The sequence below is a fragment of the Serinus canaria genome, chromosome 8, assembly GCF_022539315.1.
Source record: "Serinus canaria isolate serCan28SL12 chromosome 8, serCan2020, whole genome shotgun sequence".
Taxonomy (NCBI): Eukaryota; Metazoa; Chordata; class Aves; order Passeriformes; family Fringillidae; genus Serinus; species Serinus canaria.
In genome coordinates this window covers 635,647-656,002 of record NC_066322.1, presented here as the reverse complement: position 1 = coordinate 656,002, position 20,356 = coordinate 635,647, and the positions used below count along the sequence as shown (strand labels likewise).

Genomic DNA, 20,356 nt, shown 5'->3' with positions numbered 1-20,356 from the left:
CTGGAACAAAACCTGGGAGCCTTGGATGCCAATGGGTCAGGATTTGTTCAGTCTGATGCAAATGCCAAGGAGTTGCCCTGGGCTGGGAGAGGCAGGAGTGGGGTAAAGGGATCCCTCTGGATGCCAGCTGCAGGCTGGACAGAGCCCCGGCCACCACGGCAGCACCTGGAGCAGGGTGGGAACTTCAGGAACAGGGAAGTGCCTCTGGAGCAGGGTGGGAACTTCAGGAACAGGGAAGTGCCTCTGGAGCAGGGTGGGAACTTCAGGAACAGGGAAGTGCCTCTGGAGCAGGGTGGGAACTTCAGGAACAGGGAAGTGCCTCTGGAGCAGGGTGGGAACTTCAGGAACAGGGAAGTGCCTCTGGAGCAGGCATGTGGACATGGAGGTTCTCTCCAGCCCCGTGTTCCTCTGGACTGGCCTGGCTCAAACATCCCTCCTGTGCTGGGTCAGTTCTGGGTCAGTTCTGGGTCAGCTCTGGGTCAGCTCTGGGTCAGTTCTGGGTCAGTTCTTGGTCAGTTCTGTGCCCCTCAGCACAAGAAGGGCTGGAGCGTGTCCCCGGGGCTGGGAAGGGTCTGGAGCCCCAGGAGGGGCTGAGGGAGCTGGGAAGGGGCTGGAGAGTCCCTGAGGGAGCTGGGAAGGGGCTCAGCCTGGAGCAGAGGAGGCTCAGGGGGCCCTTGTGGCTCTGCACAGCTCCTGCCAGGAGGGGACAGCCGGGGGGTCGGGCTGTGCTCCAGGGAACAGGGACAGGAGCAGTGGGAACAGCCCCAGGCTGGGCCAGGGGAGCTCAGGTGGATATTTTGGGAATTTTCCTTCCTGGACAGGCTGCCCAGCCCTGGCACAGCTGCGTGGGGCAGGCTGGAAGCTGCAGGGACAAGGATGCTGTGAGCTGCCCCTCTCAGAGCATCCTCTCCAGGAGTTGTCCCAGCCCGGGGCAGATTTGGCTCAGCCCATCCGTGGCTGGTGGGACTGCAGGCAAACCTTGCTCTTGTGCATTATCTGTCAGGCAGAGCTCAGCACTGCTCAGACAAATCTCTCCGAAAATCCTTGAGGAAGGACACGGAATATTGAGGGAGCTGTCCAAGAGCTGACTCTGCCCGTGGATAAGCCCGGGCTGGGCAGGATAAAGCTGGGAAGTGCCAGGTGCTTAACAGAGGGGCTTTATCATCCTCTGGGATGGGAGTGTTGGCAGAAAGATTCAGGAGATGAGCCCCAGAGGAGCGATGGGGTTGATAAGAGAGGGGTGTTATCAGGCCCTGTCCATCAGCACTCACACAGGGCTGCTGGCAGGGCAGGAGCTGGGAGATGAAGTGCTGATTTGTCCTTATTTCAAATTTAAATGAATAAAAAAGCATTTTGCAAGTCTTAAAAGGGGAAAACAGGGACTAAAATATGATTGCTACAACTGCAGAAGCAAAAATCAGCTGTTTGTTGTGCTAAAATCTGAAAGCTTAGTAATTTAAACACCTGAGATGTGCCACCAGCAATGTCTTAAAGTGAATTATTACCCCAGCCTGTGTTTGTGTGCGCACAGAAAATGAGACAGAAACAATTCTTGTTCCACCCATGAGGCCCCAGTTGGGGTGTGCCCTGTGTCCAACACAAAACCCATCCTGGTGCTGATTTTGACTGGGGTAAAATATCAAATATGATATTTACAGGTTGAAAAACAGAGCCAAGCACTGGACAGGTGGTAACCATGGCCACCAGCTGTGTAACCCTGAACTGGGGGGCTCCCTGGCTGGAGCTGGGGCTCCCTGGCTGGGAGCTGGGGCTCCCTGGCTGGAACTGGGGCTCCCTGCCTGGGAACTGGGGCTCCCTGGCTGGAGCTGGGGCTCCCTGGCTGGGAACTGGGGCTCCCTGCCTGGGAACTGGGGCTCCCTGGCTGGAGCTGGGGCTCCCTGGCTGGAGCTGGGGCTCCCTGGCTGGGAACTGGGGCTCCCTGGCTGGAACTGGGGCTCCCTGGCTGGAACTGGGGCTCCCTGCCTGGAGCTGGGGCTCCCTGGCTGGAGCTGGGGCTCCCTGGCTGGGAACTGGGGCTCCCTGGCTGGAACTGGGGCTCCCTGGCTGGAACTGGGGCTCCCTGCCTGGAGCTGGGGCTCCCTGGCTGGAGCTGGGGCTCCCTGGCTGGGAACTGGGGCTCCCTGGCTGGAGCTGGGGCTCCCTGGCTGGGAACTGGGGCTCCCTGGCTGGGAACTGGGGCTCCCTGGCTGGGAACTGGGGGTCCCTGGCTGGGAACTGGGGGTCCCTGGCTGGAGCTGGGGCTCCCTGGCTGAGAACTGGGGCTCCCTGGCTGGGAACTGGGGCTCCCTGGCTGCCTGGGGGAGCCCTGGCCAGGGAGGCAGAGGGAGGCACACGCTCCCTGCCTGCCCTCCACAGCAGTCAGAGTCACCTTTCCCCAACAAATCCCCCATGCTGAATGCTGTAAACAGCCACAGGCTCATTTCAGACTGCTAAAAATGCACCCAGCATTTTGGTTGAGAGGACATTGGGAATAAACCGTGGAAGTGCCAGAGAAAGCACAGGGAGGAGGAAGCTGCCCATCCCCATCCCCATCCCCATCCCCATCCCCATCCCCATCCCCATCCCCATCCCCATCCCCATCCCCATCCCCATCCCCATCCCCATCCCCATCCCCATCCCATCCCCATCCCCATCCCCATCCCCATCCCCATCCCCATCCCCATCCCATCCCATCCCATCCCCATCCCATCCCTGTGCCCCAGACCAGGAGCTCTGGAAGGTTCCTCAGGAGCAGGAAGAGCCAAGCCCTGAGCTCTCCACGAGGGACATTCCCACCCCAAGGCACGGGGAAGCTCTGGAGCCCCTGCCAGGGTTCCAGCTGGATCAATTCCCCCCTCCCAGCACAGCCACGGAGGGAAAGCCTGGACTGCTGGGAAGCTCAGGTTCCTCAGGCATCATTCTGGCAGCCTACAGCAACTGCTTCCCTGACAATGTGGTTCTCATTTGTAAGTGTCACACTGGAGACAAGGAAAAGCGTTTGAATGTGACAGAAAAATTTGACTTGGGAGCTAATTACTTTAATTTGAGAGAATTTTTGGCTCATCTGCATGCTTGACAATTATTTACAACTTACATTGGTAATTAGAGGTTGGGTCTTGTGCTGAAATATTGCAAATGGCTTTGGAGACATTTGCTGATCCTCCTAACTTTGAGAGGAAATGAATTTATTAGTAGTTAATATGTAAAATATTTGTACTTCTGACCTTTTGTTAAACATTCTTCCTCTGTTTTAAATGATTGCTTGTCAGAGCCATTTTTCTCCGAGTGACGTGTGACACTGTAAATAAGCTCTTGAATTAAGCAGCGCATTAAATCTCCGTGTTCAGTGGCAATCTCTGATGGTTCCATAGATCAGGAAGGCTTTGTTGCCTCTGCTGTGCTGAGGCAATGTCACACAGCAGCGTGAATGATGATTTTCTACACTGAGCTTTCCAGTTTCCGCACGGTTTCCACATCATTCTTGTGCTCTGGACAAAGGGTGTGGGGCTAGGCAGGCTGGAACAGGATTTCTCTCCCTTTTTGGGTGTATGAAGGTTTGGCTGGAAGTGCTGGCAGCCTTTCAGCAGATCTCCCACTGAGGCAGCTGGCAGGTGATTTCTGAGATGTGGCGTTTATTCAGATTTCTGCTGATTTTCTTAAGCATTTATGGTGGGCTCCTCTTGGCCACATTTCTGCATGTATTCCTCTCTTTTTATAGGAATATTAGAAACCCCCTAACCCATGGAAATTTATCCCCAACCTGTGCCAATATGGCCAAGGAATTAATCATCAGGGGGCTGCAGCCAGCACGGGGCTCAGGAATGGCAGGAATGCCAGAGTGCCCAGGAGCTCAGGAATGCCAGAGTGCTCAGGAATGCCAGAGTGCCCAGGAGCTCAGGAATGCCAGAGTGCCCAGGAATGCCAGAGTGCCCAGGAGCTCAGGAATGCCAGAGTGCCCAGGTGCCCAGAAATGCCAGAGTGCTCAGGAGCTCAGGAATGTCAGAGTGCTCAGGAATTACAGTGCCCAGGTGCTCAGGAATGCCAGAGTGCTCAGGAATGCCAGAGTTCTCAGGAATGCCAGAGTGCCCAGGAGCTCAGGAATGCCAGAGTGCTCAGGAATGCCAGAGTTCTCAGGAATGCCAGAGTGCCCAGGAGCTCAGGAATGCCAGTGCCCAGGTGCTCAGGAATGCCAGAGTGCCCAGGAATGCCAGAGTGCTCAGGAATGCCAGAGTGCCCAGGAGCTGGGCTGGGAGCCATCATTCCCTGCCTCCTGCTCCCAGCTGACCCAGCAGAGCTGTGGGGCACACGGGGTTCAGTGCCTGCATCTTTTAATGCAGGGATTTGTCACTCTGAACACAGAACAGCCACACAGGTGGCCTTTGCCACCACCTTTGCCACCTTTGCCACCTTTGCCAGCTGCAGCTGTGGCTCCCAGGGGGTGGCTCCAGGGAAAGGATCCATCTCCCAGCACTGACCCTGCTGAGGGATCCTTTTGTTGGAATGGGCAGCCCTGGCACAGGTGCCCAGAGCAGCTGGGGCTGCCCCTGGATCCCTGGAATGCCCCAGGCCAGGCTGGACACTGGGGCTGGAGCACCTGGGACAGAGGGAGATGTCCCTGTCGTGGCAGGGGTGGCACTGGGTGGGATTTATTTAAGGTCCCTGCCAACCCAGGCCATTCTGTGACTCTGTGCTTCCATTCCCCTCCAGCCCCTGTTCCCTGAGTTATTTGGGGCTGCAGCAGGAGCTGATTTGCCCTTGGGAGGACTCTGAGTTCTTGCAGCAGCCTGTGGGGGAGAGGGAGTGATCTCCCCACTCCCAGAGACATTTGGGGTGGGATTCCTGCTGGGGGTGCCTTTCCAGAGCCCCTCACCCTTCCTGCCTGCTGCTGCTCTGCAGCTTTCCCTGCTGCTGGAGGATTTTGCATCAGGAAGCGTTTCATGCCCCAGCCTTCCCCACTCGCCTTTCAGCTTAATCCTGAGGATTTTGGAGACATTATGGCTCAGCTTTGCATGTGTTATTACACAGAAGAGAGGAAAAAACCCCCAACAGCTGAGATTTTTCAAAGCTGGCTGGGAGCTTTAGGCATGCAGGTTCTGCTAAGAGCCATGCCTTTGAAAATCTCCCTCATTTAGTGCTTTTGGGACAGAGGTGGGTGCCCTAAAGCTGGCTCTGACAGCCTTGGAGGCACGTGCAGGAAGACACATTCTGCCTCCAGACCAATCTTTATTTTTACATGGTTTGTACCATGTGTCACCCCACAAGACTAAAATCCCTCAGGTGTGCCCAGCACCTGCCTGGAGCTGGGCAGTGCCAGCCTGCACTGGGCAGGGTGGGATTTCCACCTCTCTGTGGAGCACTGCTCCTTCTGCTGGCAGCTGGACTGGTCCAAGGGTCAGGAGATCCTGTGGTTGGGAATTGGGCATGGAATGGGCCCTGCAGGGGGGCAGGGAAGGGCAGAGCAGGCTGCAGGTCTGGGATCGCTCCGGGCAGGCACTGCTCTCTCCTGCAGGGGGGCAGGGAAGGGCAGAGCAGGCTGCAGGTCTGGGATCGCTCCGGGCAGGCACTGCTCGCTCCTGCAGGGGGGCAGGGAAGGGCAGAGCAGGCTGCAGGTCTGGGATCCCTTCGGGCAGGCACTGCTCGCTCCTGCAGGGCTCTCTGAGCAGAGCTCTCTGCCCTGGCAGTTTCCCGTGGGTTATTCACATCACCCCCGTGTTCCCAGTCCAAAATCCACACCCATTGTCCCAGAGAGCACCCTCCAGCGCTTCCCAAAGCTCTCTGGGCTGCCTGGCTCTGCAGAGAGCTCGCTCTGGGTGGTGCTGGGCAGGGACAAACCCTGCAGAGCCATGGGGGCAGAGGACAGAGGGGTGAGGGACAGCCCTCACTGCACAGACAGGCAGCATCTGGGGCAGGATGGACAGACAGACGCAGAGCTGAGCCACGGACCCCCAGGTGAGGGCACAGAGGGGGCCAAGGTGAATCATTTCAGCCCCGAGCGGGCAGTGCCAGTGCTGCTGGCCATCCCAGTGTCACCCAGTGCCATCCCAGGACCTGGCTCGGTGTGGAGCAGGCTGGACCCCCCCCGAGCCCATCTCCCACTCTCTCATGCCAGCAGCTCTGCTCTGACTCAGCAGCTGGGAACAGGAAAATATTTTGCACAGCTTCCATCTTAATGAAAGGCGTCTTTAAAATTTTAATCAGATGGCTCCTCGCTGTTCTGTGGATTCAGAGGCTGAGTTAAAATCTGGGCTTCCTGAAAACCACCACCAGGAGCAGGTGCCAGTGATAAAAGAGCATTTATTCAATTGTTCAGAGCTGCTGCTGGAACCTGCTCCCACCCTGCTCCTGGAAGGATGCAGGCCTGGCTCAGCTGTCCTTTTCCACCTACAGATTTTGGTGCTGCTGTCTTTAACCCAGAGAGCCTCCTGGAAAAAACCCCTCTCAGCCTTTCATGGTTGCCTGGCGACACGTTGAGAGCTCCTCTGGGAAGTTTAAAGAAGGACAAAGCCCAGCTCAAAATCCACCTCAGCAGGCTGGGCTGGGCTGCTGTTAGTAGTGAGGGGAAGGACAAGATGCAGCTCTGAAAGACCAGGTTCAGAGAGAGGAAATGGCTGATCCTCTGTCATCCTGGGATGTTGTTTGGCATCCTGGCTGGAAATATTGTTGGCAACTCCATCAAAATGTCCATGTTGCACAGATACTCTAAATGCAGCTGGCAGGGAACTGAAATTTCCATTTGGTGCGAAATTCAGACAGGGAAAAGACAAAAAAAGAAGAAGTGTTGCCTGGAATGAGATGGGGAGCCTGGAAGGAAGCCAGCCTATTTTTTTTCCCACTCAAAACTCAACAGGCCTTTATTTGAATTTCTTTAAAACTGACATATTCATGGAGTTTTCAAACAGGCTTTTTCTGACAAGTCCCCTAATCCCCCAAGCCTTCCCTCCCTCAGCAGCCCCAGTTTGTCAGATCCTTCCCTGCCAGCTGTAGCCTCTGAATTCCACACAGAGCTGGGCCCTCCCTGAGGTTCTGGATCCACAGCTCCATAAACATTTTAAATCTCTGCACATGGGCACCCATCTCATCGAGATGGATGTATGCATATTTATTCCTGTACAATTCCTGTAGTCAGCCAGTTCTGGCTGATCAAACCTTCGCTTAAAACATATCCTTCTGTGATAAATAAAAACACGGACTGCTCTCTTCCTGCTGGTGAATCACATTCTGGAATCTCCTGCTTGTCTGCTCTCACTCAGAGCTGGGACCCGTCTCAGTCTCGGGGAAGGTGTAAATAGGTTGTGTAAAGAGCAGAGCAACAGCTGGAGCTGGGCCAGGGGGGTTTAGGGTGGATTTTGGGAAAGGTTTTTTCCCTCAGAGGGTGAGAAAAACCTTTCCCAAAATCCAACATAGATTGGATTGCCCAGATCCCCAGGGAATAGGCACAGCCCCGAGGCTGCCAGAGCTCCAGGAGGGTTTGGACAGCTCTGCCAGGGATGCCCAGGGATTGTTGGGGTGTCTGAGCAGGGCCAGGGGCTGGATCAATGACCCTTGGGACCCCCCAGCTGAGGATATTCCCTGATTCTGTGAATATCTGTGTTTAAACCCCATTAACAGCGGGAAGTTCGAGCTGTGCTGGCAGAGCCCTCCCCGTGGTCCCCAGGGTCCCATGCTGAAGTTCCTGCACACAACACACACCTGACAGAGCCAGGAGCTGGTCTGGGCACTGACACACGCCCAGCACCAAGGACACCGATCCCTGGATGCTGGGAACCTCCCTCAGGGATGGCAGGAACCTCCTGGTTCACCCCCAGCATGGGGAACACGTGAGAAGGAGAAAGCAGCAGCAGCAGCAGCAGCAGGGTGAGCATCTCCCCAGCCTCCACATCCTCCCCCCTTCTCACAGCCTCCAGAAGCCATTTCACACCTGGCCCTGCTCTGCTCTCCTGGCATCTCCCAGAAGCTCTCCTTGGTTAAGATGTGGAATTCCAGCCAACTGATCCATGTGTGATATTGTAAAATATTCAGGATTCTCAGGGCGGCTTCTTCTCCTAAGTGGGCTTCTCATATCCGTGGGAAAACTCATTAATATTGAAATCCCCACTGACAGAAGGCTTGTAGGCAGCACAGTACCAGGAAAAAAACATTCCTGTATTTTACATGCCGGCTTAGAGAGCGGGAATCAATGGACTGAAAACGACCTCGTTCTAGTCCCATTTTTCAGCTGATAGAAAGCAGCTCTCTTGATATTAAATAATGCATCTCTTCAGCAAGCAGTGAGTAATAAGATTTAGTGTGTTCAAACATTGCACTGGAATGGTGGAGCAGGCTCTGAACACGCTGAATGTCACCGAGCACACCCCGGGACACTCGTTCAGCTGAAACAGGAATATTTACCCAATCCACACATTCCCGGGCAGGATGGGCCCTCCCGGGAGGATTCACAAGCACAGAGCTCACCTGTCTGAAGCAGCAGGTGATGCAGCTCTGGAAGGCAGCTCTTTCCCCCAGGCTATAATTCCCAGCGTGGCCGGGCCCCGGGCTCCCACAGAATCCCAGAATTAGCAGTGCAGGTGCACGGGGCTGGCTGCAGGCAGACACCAGCTTTTCCTGGAGCCACGCTGGGATTTCACACCTGCCTGGGCTCTGGGAAGCAGCAGCAACGCCCAGGATGTGCTCTGAGCACGAAGCTGTCAGCTGGCTGACAAGGAGGTTTAACACATTGGTATTTTGGAGGTGTTCACCTGTTTGATGCCAAACTCCTCACAGCAAGACCCGTTAGCCCTGTGTCTGTTCTGTGTCTGGTACTGGGACAGAAGAACCTCTGGTGTTCTGGGTGCTGGAGGGTGATTCCCATCAGCAGCTGGAGATGGGATCCCAGGTGGGGGATTTGGGGGCCAACAAAGCGGCCACCGAGCATCAAAATCTCTTAGAACAAGCACACATCTGCTCCTAACAGGATTTAGAAGTTAGGTTTGCATGATCCAGGATCTGCTGGCCAAAATCTGGATCACCTCCTCACAGCCCTTTAGAGTTTGGAAGGGATTGCAGGAGCAGGGAGAGGGAAGAGCAGCTGGGCTCTGGCAGGTGAAGCCCAGCTGGCCCTGCCTCTTGCCCCGGGCTCTTCCCTGCCTGCCCAGGGCTCTGCACCAGTGTCTCCTGCTGCAGGAACAGGGGCTGCCCTCACCAGGGCTCTGCACCACTGTGTCCTGCTGCAGGAACAGGGGCTGCCCTCACCAGAGCTCTTCCCTGCCTGCCCAGGGCTCTGCACCAGTGTCTCCTGCTGCAGGAACTGGGGCTGCCCTCACCAACACAGACCTAATGGCAAGGAAGAGCGCTGCAAACCCCAAAACCCAGAGATTCCAACCCTGCAGATTCTCCTGCCACAAAGTCACTGATTGATTTAAATGGGATTTGCAACTGCACGAGAGGAGAAGAACTGGAGGGCTTGGCAGGTTTCCCACAGAACACACAGAGCCTGCTTGAGCTGAGGTATTGTTTGGAATTCTGGCATATTAAATGTGTTAGATATGCAGAAAGGCAGAGAGGGGAGAAGCAACTGGGGTTCAAGGAGTTGTCCAACCTGCCCAAGTGCTCACTTAAACACACGCTTTTGTTCCTGAGAAAATTAAATAACTTCAGGTCCTTCTCTCTCCCACTCCAATTTTTATAAAAGTGCCTCATAAGATGTGAAATCATTAATTAAAGAAGATTCCTCAATTATTCTCTCTGACCTGTCACAGTTACTTGTTTAGTCAGCGTTAAGAATTCAGCAACATCTTCAAAGGCTTTCCAAGACACCACCTGTGAACTAATTATGCTGAAGGAGGAAAGATTTGTAAGGAGCTCCATCCAGCTCCTGGTGCTGGCTGACAACACAGACACCAACCATGGCCCCAATTTCCTAACTTTCTGCAGCTAATTCCACGTGCTTGGAGCACTGTCGCTTCAAATGAGGAGAGTAAATCCCCAGAGGTGTGGGAAGGGGCTCCAGCAGAGAAATGCACAAATGTGGCACTGGGGCTCTCAAACACGGCCTTGCTTTGCAGGAATTAACAATGTTTTAAATGCTTTGTCCCCTGTTGGGAGCTGGGGGGGATCCTGGAAGTTCTCCAGGGGGAGAAAGTTCTCCAGGGGGATCCTGGAAGTTCTCCAGGGGGAGAAAGTTCTCCAGGGGGATCCTGGAAGTTCCCCAGGGGGAGGAAGTTCTCCAGGAGGATCCTGGAAGTTCTGCAGGGGGAGAAAGTTCTCCAGGAGGATCCTGGAAGTTCTGCAGATTCCTCAGTTCCTGCAGAGAGCCACTTCCAAGGCTGGGCTTGGAGGAAGACCCTGGGGACTCAGGCAGTGGTGATGGGACAGCGACCATCCCGTCAGGAGTTCCTGCATCCCCGGGGAGCCCTGGCCCCAGCTCTGCCTCACCCACCTGCAGCCAGACACTGCCTCCCTTCAGGGTGATCTCACAACCTCTGGCTCAGTGCTGAAACCCAACCAGGGGTCTGTGTCCTCCAGCACAGCCCCTTCTCCAGGGAACTCACCCCCTGAAGCTGCACTGACGTGGTGAAGGATGGTGGTAATTAGCTAATTAGCTGCAGAGCCTTGATTGAGCAGGAAGGAGGCTGATGCTCTCTGTTCTGGCTGATGTGAGGCACGGGGCTGAACGAGTTCCTGCAGCTTTCCCATGGCTGGTGTTCCTGCACGAGGGGAGCGGGGCAGGCAGAGCCACAGGACTCCTGGCCAAAACCTCCCAGCAGGATTGAGCACAGCCAGAAACCTCGGTCCTGCTCGTGGCAGGGGGTGGGACCAGATGGTTTTGAGGCCCCTTCCAGCCCAGCCCATCCTGTGGTTTATGATAAATCTAATTTTAAAGTCATAAGCAGCTGTGGACAGATCACCCCAGGTTTTCTGCCACCGTCTCCCAGCCCAACCTGCTGCCTTCAGTGCTGGGGCTGCAGCACACGAGGGGCTCAGTTCCCAGCACTCTGGGAAGGTTTTCATTGCCTCTGCAGCTGAATAACTTGGTAACAATAGTGCTGGCATTTTCCAGCTATTTACCAGGCTAAAATTAGCCAAGTAGAGGGACTATCAGAGTGTTATTTAATTATGGAAGGCAAACAGAACAGTTCATTGCAATGTCACTGCTGCTACCAGGGCTCATTTCCAGGGGGAAAGACTCAATAATAAATTTGCAACCATTTTGAGAACTGTCTTTAAACCCTCCTCCCCTTTTCTGTTGTCTTTCAGCAGAACAGATGTTGGTTTTCAACTGCAAACTGAGCTCAGTGCTTTCCTTGGTATTTTAAAGTTGGATTTGCTCATGTAGTTTGTACCTATTGCAACTCTAATGACTCCTGAATTTTTCCACTATTGTGTTCAGAGGTTTCCATAATCTCAATTTCATGTTTGCAAAAGGCCCTCTCTATTTAGCACTGTGCTTTCAGAATTAAGAGAGGGATCACTGTTAAAGGGCTCTGTTCCTTCCCACTCCCCCATCTCCATGCTGCTCCCAAAGCCACAGGTAATTTTGCTCATTTGGTGCAGATTTCTGCAGACGAGAATTCAAACACATCTCAGAGCTGAGTTATTTGAGCAGCAGATTTGAAAATGAGGAAGGACCGTGACTCTGTTGGAGCACTCACTGATGGAGATGAAACCCAGAATTGTTACTGGAGCCCATTCCAGCTGTAAGTAGCTGGCATTATCCCTCCTTCCCTGGGCAGAGCTTGGAGCAGGATCAGGCTGAGGACACATTTCAGGAGTTACAAACCCCGGTGTCCAACAACACCAGAGCGGGGCTCTCCTATCGCCGCTTTGCACGACCGACACGGCAGCCACCCTTCCCTTCTTCTCAGCCTCTCTTCACTCAAAAAATAACTCCCAGCTCCTTTCCAACTGCTTGGTAGTCCCGAGCAACTGTGGAAAATCCCAAGGACAGGGACATTTACCGCAGGCACTATCAGCTTTTTGCAGCCCAGTCCCCTCTATCGTGGGTTTGATGGTGGGTGTCCCACCCCTGTGCAGAGGCTTTGCTGCGGCTCTGGCTGCAGGCACAGGACAATCCCTGCCCTAGAGGAGGTGGAGACAGGGCACAGTCTCTGCCCTAGAGGAGATGGAGAGCTTTGGGAAGCCCCCTGGGGCCCGGAGAGGGCAGAGGGGCAGCACCTCTGCCCCCCGAGTGACACCGGGGCTTGCCCTGCCTAAGCTCTTTAATTAAAGCTCTGCAGATTTAAACACTTGTCTTGCTGCTCCTGTAGGTCTGAGGGAGCTGGAATCACCTGTGCCTGCTTTTCCTTCCTCAGCCCTTGGTTTAACCTGCCTCACTTGGTTTAATCACCTCACTTCTGTGGCTTTCTGGCACAGCCCTTCCAATCTTTTGATCTCACTTAGGAAATAAAAGCGCACATCTGGTGAAGGTTTTGCCAGAGGAAAATTCTGCTGGTTTTTGTCTCCCAGATGGGATATTGGGAATTAGGAATTGTTCCCTGGGAGGGAGGTGAGGCCCTGGCACAGGGTGCCCAGAGCAGCTGGGGCTGCCCTTGTGTCCCTGGCAGTGCCCAAGGCCAGGCTGGACGCTGGGGCTGGAGCAGCCTGGGACAGTGGGAGGTGTCCCTGCCATGGCAGGGGGGCACTGGCTGGGTCTGAGGTCCCTGTGAGCCCAAACCATTCCAGGATTCTGTGACCAGCTCCACTGAGGGTGTCCTGCTGGGGGGCAGCCACAGGAAATGCCCAAGAGAGCGGGGATGCAGCAGGAGCACTCAGGAGCTCTGAACACCCTCCAGGCACACGGGGAGGGCTCAGCTCCCACCAGCCCCTCCTGGCACGGGCAGTGAAAACACCCCCCAACAGCTCCTGGCTCCGTCCCACAGTCAGTCAGAGGGGACACAAGGAGAAATCTGCACGCCCTCAAACCAACATCCACATTGGCACCCACAGCAGCAAGGATCCGGAGCAGGGAATTGCCCACCCTGAGCAGTGCCCTGCCCAGCCCCACCGGGACACACCGCCGCAGGGACAGGCGTGGGGACAGAGGGGCTGCTCCAAACAGGGACAAAGAGGACAAGACACCAAGCCTGCAGGGAAGACACACCAATGGAAGCACAACGACAGGGACAGCCCAGCACTACCACAACACAGAGCCCGGCCAGCCCCGGGCACGGATGGCAATGAGGCACCCACCCTCCTCGGGGGGATACTGACCTGGGCTTGAGACACGACTAGAGGTAGTAGGCTCAATAATTTCTACAAAAAGGGAAAAGGAAAACAAAGAAAAAAAAAAAAAAAAAAAAAGAGAACATTTGGGAGTTAATCACACATGGAAGACAAGTACAGAATGAGACAGCAAACAGTCATGCAAGAGACAGCACAGTTCAGCCTGGAGTGGGGCTGGGACAGAGCTCTGTGTGGAGCTGCAGCCAGCACTGCTCTTACCCACACTTTGTGCACACCATCACACTCCCTGCCCCTGAGTTCTCCAGCTCCACAGCATTCCTCCAGGGAGGCGCTGAAACCTGGCTAAGGGAAGGGCTTTGCTCACTCCATTGGAGGCAATTTCCTCCCGTGAATGTCAGTCAAGGTAGCAATTTTGAACAAAGACTGTTTTAAAGCAATAGTTTTGTGCTTGGGTGAACTTTTAAGAAGGCACATCTTTTTAATTATTGAAGTCTTACCAGAAGAGAACATTTCTCAGAAACATCAAACCCATTTGGAAGTTGTTTACTTCCCCCAGGGCAACCAATACAAACAGGCAAAGTTAAGAGAAGACACACTTCTCCTGCATCCAGCCTAATGAAACAATCACCTGTGGCTTTTCATTATAATTTGACTTTAGAATTCATTATTCTGGGCCTTTTTATTAGCTTTGAATAGCGCCATGCAAAATGAAATACCGGTCCCAATTAATCTTGCACGGAAGCAAGCTCCCATCTCAATGCAGCAATTCAATACTGCTCATAAAAAAGGTTTAACAAAATTACCAAGCTCAAAAGATCATTGACCATATCTTGACTATAACAAGAAACTAATGAAAAAAAATGGGGGCGAGCTGACAAGCAGGGATGTGCAGGGAATGGCTGAGCACACACCAGCTCCTGGCCAATTTTGAGTTTGTTCTTTTTTTCCCACCTACAATTGCTTTTCAGGTTAATACTGTGCAAACACGAGTCCAAGAGAAATAGCAGAGAAATATTTCCCCAAATAAAAAGTTATGAAGTTTCTTTAGCCAGCTGCTGAACTCCTGCTAATGCAGATGGATGTTTCCAGCCTTAGAGCCAATTATTCCACACCTTGACAAACACACCGTGGGCGCTGATGAACCCAAAGCACGTTCTAAAAGTGAAATGGGGTTTGAGCTGTGCTACACTTTTAATTGGCATTAAAATCCATGAATTTGGTGACTCCTTCAGCATGAAAAGGGTTTCAGGTTTCCCACCCCTGTGCAGGGGCAGGAGCAATGGAAATTCTGTGGGCAGATGGGTCTGTCCCTGGTATCCCACAGCACTCAGCTCGAGGGAAAAAGGGAAATTCCACACAGGGGAAAAGGAAACTCAGCGTGAGGAAAAAGGGAAAATCAGCACAGGGAAAAAGGGAAAATCAGCACAGGGGAAAAGGGGAACTCAAAATTAAGGGAAAAGGGAAACAACACGAGGGAAAAGGGAAAGTCAGCATGGAGGGAAAAGGGAAATTCCACACGAGGGGCAAAGGAAACTCAGCATAAGGAAAAAGGAAAACTCCCCACAGCAAATGCTCCCACCCCAAAATGTTCCCTGGGAAAGGAGGCTGTGCCCCTGCACGGAGCAACCCTGCCTTCAGCAGGAGGAGCAGGAATTGGGGTCCAGCAAGAGACCCAGAGAAAGCAAACACCCATCAAGACTTCCTCAATTTTGTATTTTAATGGCTGTTTAAAAAGGGTGACAATAATTTGATTTAGTGCTCCTTAACTTCTCCCAAACCTTCACGTTCTGAGCAATTACAGCCTGCTCCTCACGGGTAATTCTCAAACTGGCTCAAATGTGTTGTGCAGTGATGACTAAAGCTATTTTTCTGGCTAACTTAGGGTAACAGCATCTTTTTCTTGGGAAACTAGGAGTCAGTCCTCGTGACTGACTCCTAGGACTGAAATCCTGTGGCTTCCTGGGAAAGGGAAAGTTCCTCTTGCTGCAGATGAACACCATTCTTCTCAACAATCAGGCAAATTAACACACTCAGTCCGTACAATATTTCATTAAAAAGCAAAATACCCTACCCAAACCAGCAGGGGCTGTGCTGGGATCGTGTCTCCCCGGGAAACATCAGATCCAGACTTAATTATAGGTGCTTAAGGTAGCATAAAGTCAGAGATTCCTGCCAGCACTGAGGCTGGAAGCGAGGGCGGTGATTTCACGTATTATTCTCGCAAAAAATCTCATTTCTAAACACATTATTAGATCAAGGCATTGGAGAGACGGATCTAATTCCAGTTTCAAGTTCTGAAACTCTTTGCGAATCTTTATTCGTGAAAACGTTCAGGTCCGTGGAGAGAAAACAAAACCAGCTGGCTGTGCAGGAGCAGGCTGGGCTGGCTCGTTCCCAGGAAGGTTTGCCAGTGACTCCTGGGGAGCCCTGGGAGGCAGGGATGCGTGGGCAGGAGTGGCACTCTCTGCTCTGCACTTGCCTGGGACCCCCATCCCACAGGGTCAGGACTGCTCAGATTCCCAAGGGCGCTTTGGAAAAGGGATCTGCAAGTCTAATGGAATCCAGGGCTGCCTGTGCCACTGCTGTGGTGTGCTGGGGAGCTCTCCTCCAGCTGAACTTTGGGGTTTGGAGGAGCACGGGTGCCCAGCAGCTGCTGCTGTGCCCCTGGCAGAGCTGGGGCTGCCTGGCTGCCCTGCAGAGCCCCCTCCTCTGGGCAGAGGACAGCCAAACCCAGCTCGCCGGTTTAAAGCAGAGCTTGAAGTCAGGCTGGGCTCAAAAACAGAGAGCCAGGAATGTTGTGGGCGTTGGGATACAGGAACAGCATCCCTGGCTGCCAAACATACCCGGAGAACTGGGGATTTCCTTTCTGCCCAGCCCTAAATGCTCCAATGGCCCAAGCTCCTGACTGACTTCCTGGCCTGAACTCCTCAGTGAAGGAATGTTCCCTCACTTCCCAACCAAACCTGCCCTGGAGCACAGGGAGATGCTCTGGCAGGTGCTGGTGTGGCAGCCCAGCCCTGCTGGGAAACCTGGGTGCAGGAATCCCTAGCACCTTGCCATGGGAAGAAGTAAAGGCTGCTGTGCTCCTTAAAATCAGTTTTGGCTGGGTGGTGAGCCAGCTCTAACGCTGGAAATGACCCAGACAGGCAGCAGCTGAGAGGGTTTAAATGGAGTGGGAGAATAAACCCCAGGGATTTGTAGCTGCAGCTCTAATCCTCAAAAGGGAAACCTCTGGAGAATGTAAGCACTACAGACAGCTGGGCCAGGGAGGTGAGGTGAAGTGTCAAGGGTGTTTAGCACTGCCTTTTACCAAAGGCAGAGATTGTATCTAGAAATTCCTTTCTGATCCAGGCTGGCAGAAAAGAGCTGGCAGAGAAAACCTCTCAGCAGAACGGGAAACCATCCCATGAAAGGGGAGCACAAGGAGGCAAATTACAGGGGACAAAAGGAATTGGCTGCAAAAAGGCCCTGTCAGGGAAGGCCAGAACAGGGAGGGAACCAGCAAAGCCAGCCTGAGGAAGGCACCCCCTGACCCCAGAGACTGCAGACTCACTGAGGCTGGAAGAGACCTCTGAGACCACCAAGTCCAAGTTAAACACCACCACGTCCCCCCAACCACACGGGGAAGGAATGAGGTACCCTGAGAGAAAGGAGAGCTGCTCTGCTCACACAGAAATTCAGCACCGACACAAACCTGTTTTTGTCTCAGCTTTATCACAGGCTGAAACCCTGGCATTCTGCATAAAAACATGGAAATGGAAATTGCCAGACCAAAGTTAGAGCAAAATTCAATCAGCTCAGGAGGCTGAGGTCAGAGGGATTTAAATATGTTTGCACATAAAATTGTCAAAGCAACGGTAAATTCCCAGGCAGGGGAGGACAGTGGGGCTGAGAATTACAGACGTGCTCCAGGAGGGCAGGACCCACAGCTGCAGCTTCCTGACATCCCAGCCTTGGGAAAAATACGAGATGCAAGGAGCTATTAGGGGATACAGGCAGGTAAAAACAAGCAAGTAAATAAACCCTGACTTTCAGCTTACCAGGGGCCAATTACTGGTAATTATTTTCCCAGCAAATCTCCTTCTCTGTGGGTAGGAAGGCAGCGATTCCTCAGCCCCTGTTTGCCCCAGCAAAGGGAACAAACTGGGGGCAGATTCCTGCAGAGCTCCGGTGGGGATCTGCCCCTCTGCAGCCTGGCTGTGCTCGCCTGCTCCTCCCGGGAGCTCCTGAGACAAACCCCAGCTCCTGCGAGGAGCAGGCTCGGGCAGTTTGGGCAGGGATGTCCCGAGGGAGCAGAGCACTGCCCCCGGCTCCTGCCCAGGGCAAAGCCCAAATTTCACCCCCCAGGGAGCAGGGGGAGCTCAGCCAAGGGCACAGCAGTGATCTCAGCCTGTGCCAGGAGAGCAGAGCCGTGCCCCCAGGGACATCCAGGCCAGGAGCAGCTCCCAGCACTGCCCAGGGCGTCACAGCTCCTTCCCATCCCACTCCCATCCCACTCCCATTCCATCCCATTCTGTTCCACTCTCATTCCACTCCCATTCCATTCCATTCCATTCCATTCCATTCCATTCCATTCCATTCCATTCCATTCCATCCCATTCTCATCTCATTCCATCCCATTCCATTCTCATCCCATTCTCATCCCATTCCATTCCATTCCATTCCATCCCATTCCCATTCCATTCCACTCCATTCCACTCCATTCCATTCCATTCCATTCCATTCCATTCCATTCCATTCCATTCCATTCCATTCCATTCCATCCCATTCCATTCCATTCCATTCCATCCCATCCCATTCCATTCTCATCCCATTCCATTCCACTCCCATTCTCATCCCATCCCATCCCATTCCCATCCCAAAGGCCCTTCCCCAGTTCCCTGGAGCCCGCTCCCAGCCCCAGCTCAGCCCCAGCTCTCGAGGTACAGCCCCCAGACTTTCAGTTCCATCACTCCGCAGCTGCTCCAAGAGCAAACCGTTGTGTTTGGAGCAGGTACAGCTCCAGGGGATGCCAGATTTACCCGTGACAAATGTGCTGTGCTGTGGGCACGGCCACGCCTCACTGCTGGTTTGGGGAACAGAAAAGCACTGCTGCAAGGAATTCTCAGAGTAATCCATTCTCTGTGCCGGTGGCAGAAAATCCAACCTGATTTCCAAGGAACAGAGACTCTGGAATGTTCCGGCGCTTTCTGCAGCCCCTCGCTGGTGGGTTTGGTCCCTGCCACTCCTCAGGGCAGGTTTAGGGTGGGTACCAGGTGGGCTCCTGCTCTCAGAGGGTGCTGGGCACTGCCCAGGCTCCCCAGGGAACGGGCACGTTCCCCAGCCTGGCAGAGCCCTCTCGGGGTGCCCGGGGTGGGGTTGCTGGGAGGGTCCCAAGGAGAACATTTCCCAGCTGGAGAATACAAAAAGCTTCTTCCATTTCCATCTGCATCAGTGCAGTCGTTTGACTTTGATATTTCGACTGGGGGGAATCAATAACTGGACCAAAACACAACTGGCAGTTAAATACCAACTCATTAGTTAATTAAAAAAATGCTCATAACTGCTTCCATTTATGACCTCTGATAATTAACTGGGTTTATTTAAGCTAATCTCCCCCAGGCTTCATCAGCTTTGTTAAAGATTAATGATTTATTGTGAAATCGAGGTCTTTAAGCCCAGGGAAGCCAGAGCCCGTTGGAGTACCACAAAAAATGGAAAAACACTTCATAATAAATCTTTGGGATGGAAACTCTGAGTGGATGGGGCAGGGACGTGACCTTAATTAATTCTGTGTCTTTCTCTCACCCTTAATATTTTGCAATTACAATTAGAGCTTTTCTGCAGGTTTGAGTTATTACACCTTAATTGCCTCGTAATGGTTTATTTTATTTAAATGGTTTATTCTTTTATTACAGGATGATAAATATTTAATAGCTCTACACCGGTGAGACGTCAAAAAAATAATAATTGTGAACTGGAAGTTTGAGGGCTGAAATTGCCAGGGAGTTTTCTCACTCCATCCTCCGGCAGCTCCACACCTCCAGCTGATTGTTTTGCTTGATAGCAGGGGCTTCTCAATAAATATTCAAATATTTTTAAGGCTGTAGAAAACCACATTACTGGCAGCTTTTTGTGCCCTGTTGTGACAGAAGTCCAATGGAAGGTAATTTTTAAGAGCCTCCAGGGTTGTGGATTCCAGCCCCAAGTCCCAGACTTGTTCTCAGCTGGCAGCACAATGGGATGAATTTCAAATTTGACTTAAATTCAGATGGAATTTGATTTCCTAATGGAAAGGCAGAGAAAGATACTAAACACATTGTTTTAGTGGCCCAGTCTGCTAAAAGCTTTTTTGTTTATTTATTTTTTAATAAGTTCCAGAGTGAACTGTCACGTTTTATGTAGGACGAACGATTTTATAGTGTGAAAAAAAATTAGTTTAATTTAATTTAATTTAGTTAAATTAAATGTAACTTAATTTAAATGTGAGGGGCGGTGTTATGTGTGTGTGCCGACCAGCAACAGACAAATTTGTATTTTAATTAAAACATTCAAAACAATATTTTAATTAAAGGTCGCACATTTGATTCTCTTGGCAGTAAAAATATGCAGTTTCCTTCCTCTCTCTCACCACAATTTCACATCTATAAGACACTGGTATATGCTCAAGGCTTTACCTTTCACAGGACTGTATTTTGAATAAATGAATAAATCAGGGGATGCTGGCAAAAGCAGCCATTCATTTGCAGGCCACTTTCTGAGTGTCACAGAAATATACCCACTGATGGGAGGGCACATCTTTGCATCAGTATTTACAGCACCAAGCCATGAAAGATGAACATGTGCAGTACAGGAAGGAAAAAAATCTGCTAAACGAACCATGGGTTTGGTCAGATTTGAGAAATAAATGTGAGCAGTGAGATCTTTAGAGGTTTCAGGAGGCCCCCAGCACCTGCACCCCAGGGAGGTGAGCCTGGAGAGGCTCCTGCCAAGCACAACTCAGAGGAAACCTAAACCAGAGCAGGCCAGGAAGGGAGAAGCCCTCTGAATTTCACACATTTGGATGTGCCTGCGTCACCAAAGGGACATGAAAGACAAGGCTTTGGCTTTGTCATTCGAGGTACACTCTTCTGTAGGATAAACAATATTTGCTCACTGGTCCTCATTCCCCACTTCAGATTTTTCCAGAGGAAACTGCAGCTTTAATGGTTTTTACAGC

At 52.6% G+C, this 20,356-nt stretch overlaps 1 protein-coding gene across 6 annotated transcripts in view; it reads right to left on the bottom strand.

Annotated features, from left to right (window-relative positions):
- The window catches only part of NEGR1 (neuronal growth regulator 1), a 164,109-nt gene that overhangs the window by 5,619 nt on the left and 138,134 nt on the right, over positions 1-20,356 (bottom strand). The window contains exons 7-8 of one of the 6 annotated variants that reach the window (XM_030226453.2): positions 13,186-13,227; positions 6,277-6,720 (exon numbers count right to left, since the gene is read on the bottom strand). The exons of 1 other annotated variant lie outside the window; for it this stretch is intronic. In XM_030226453.2, the coding sequence (XP_030082313.1) occupies positions 6,620-6,720; positions 13,186-13,227 (143 nt within the window). In that variant the 3' untranslated portion in view covers positions 6,277-6,619. Of the gene's footprint in view, positions 1-6,276; positions 6,721-11,836; positions 11,902-13,185; positions 13,228-19,295; positions 19,424-20,356 lie in introns of those variants that run through there. 4 more of the 6 variants (XM_050977755.1, XM_018912563.3, XM_018912564.3 and 1 more) reach the window with 4 other exon arrangements.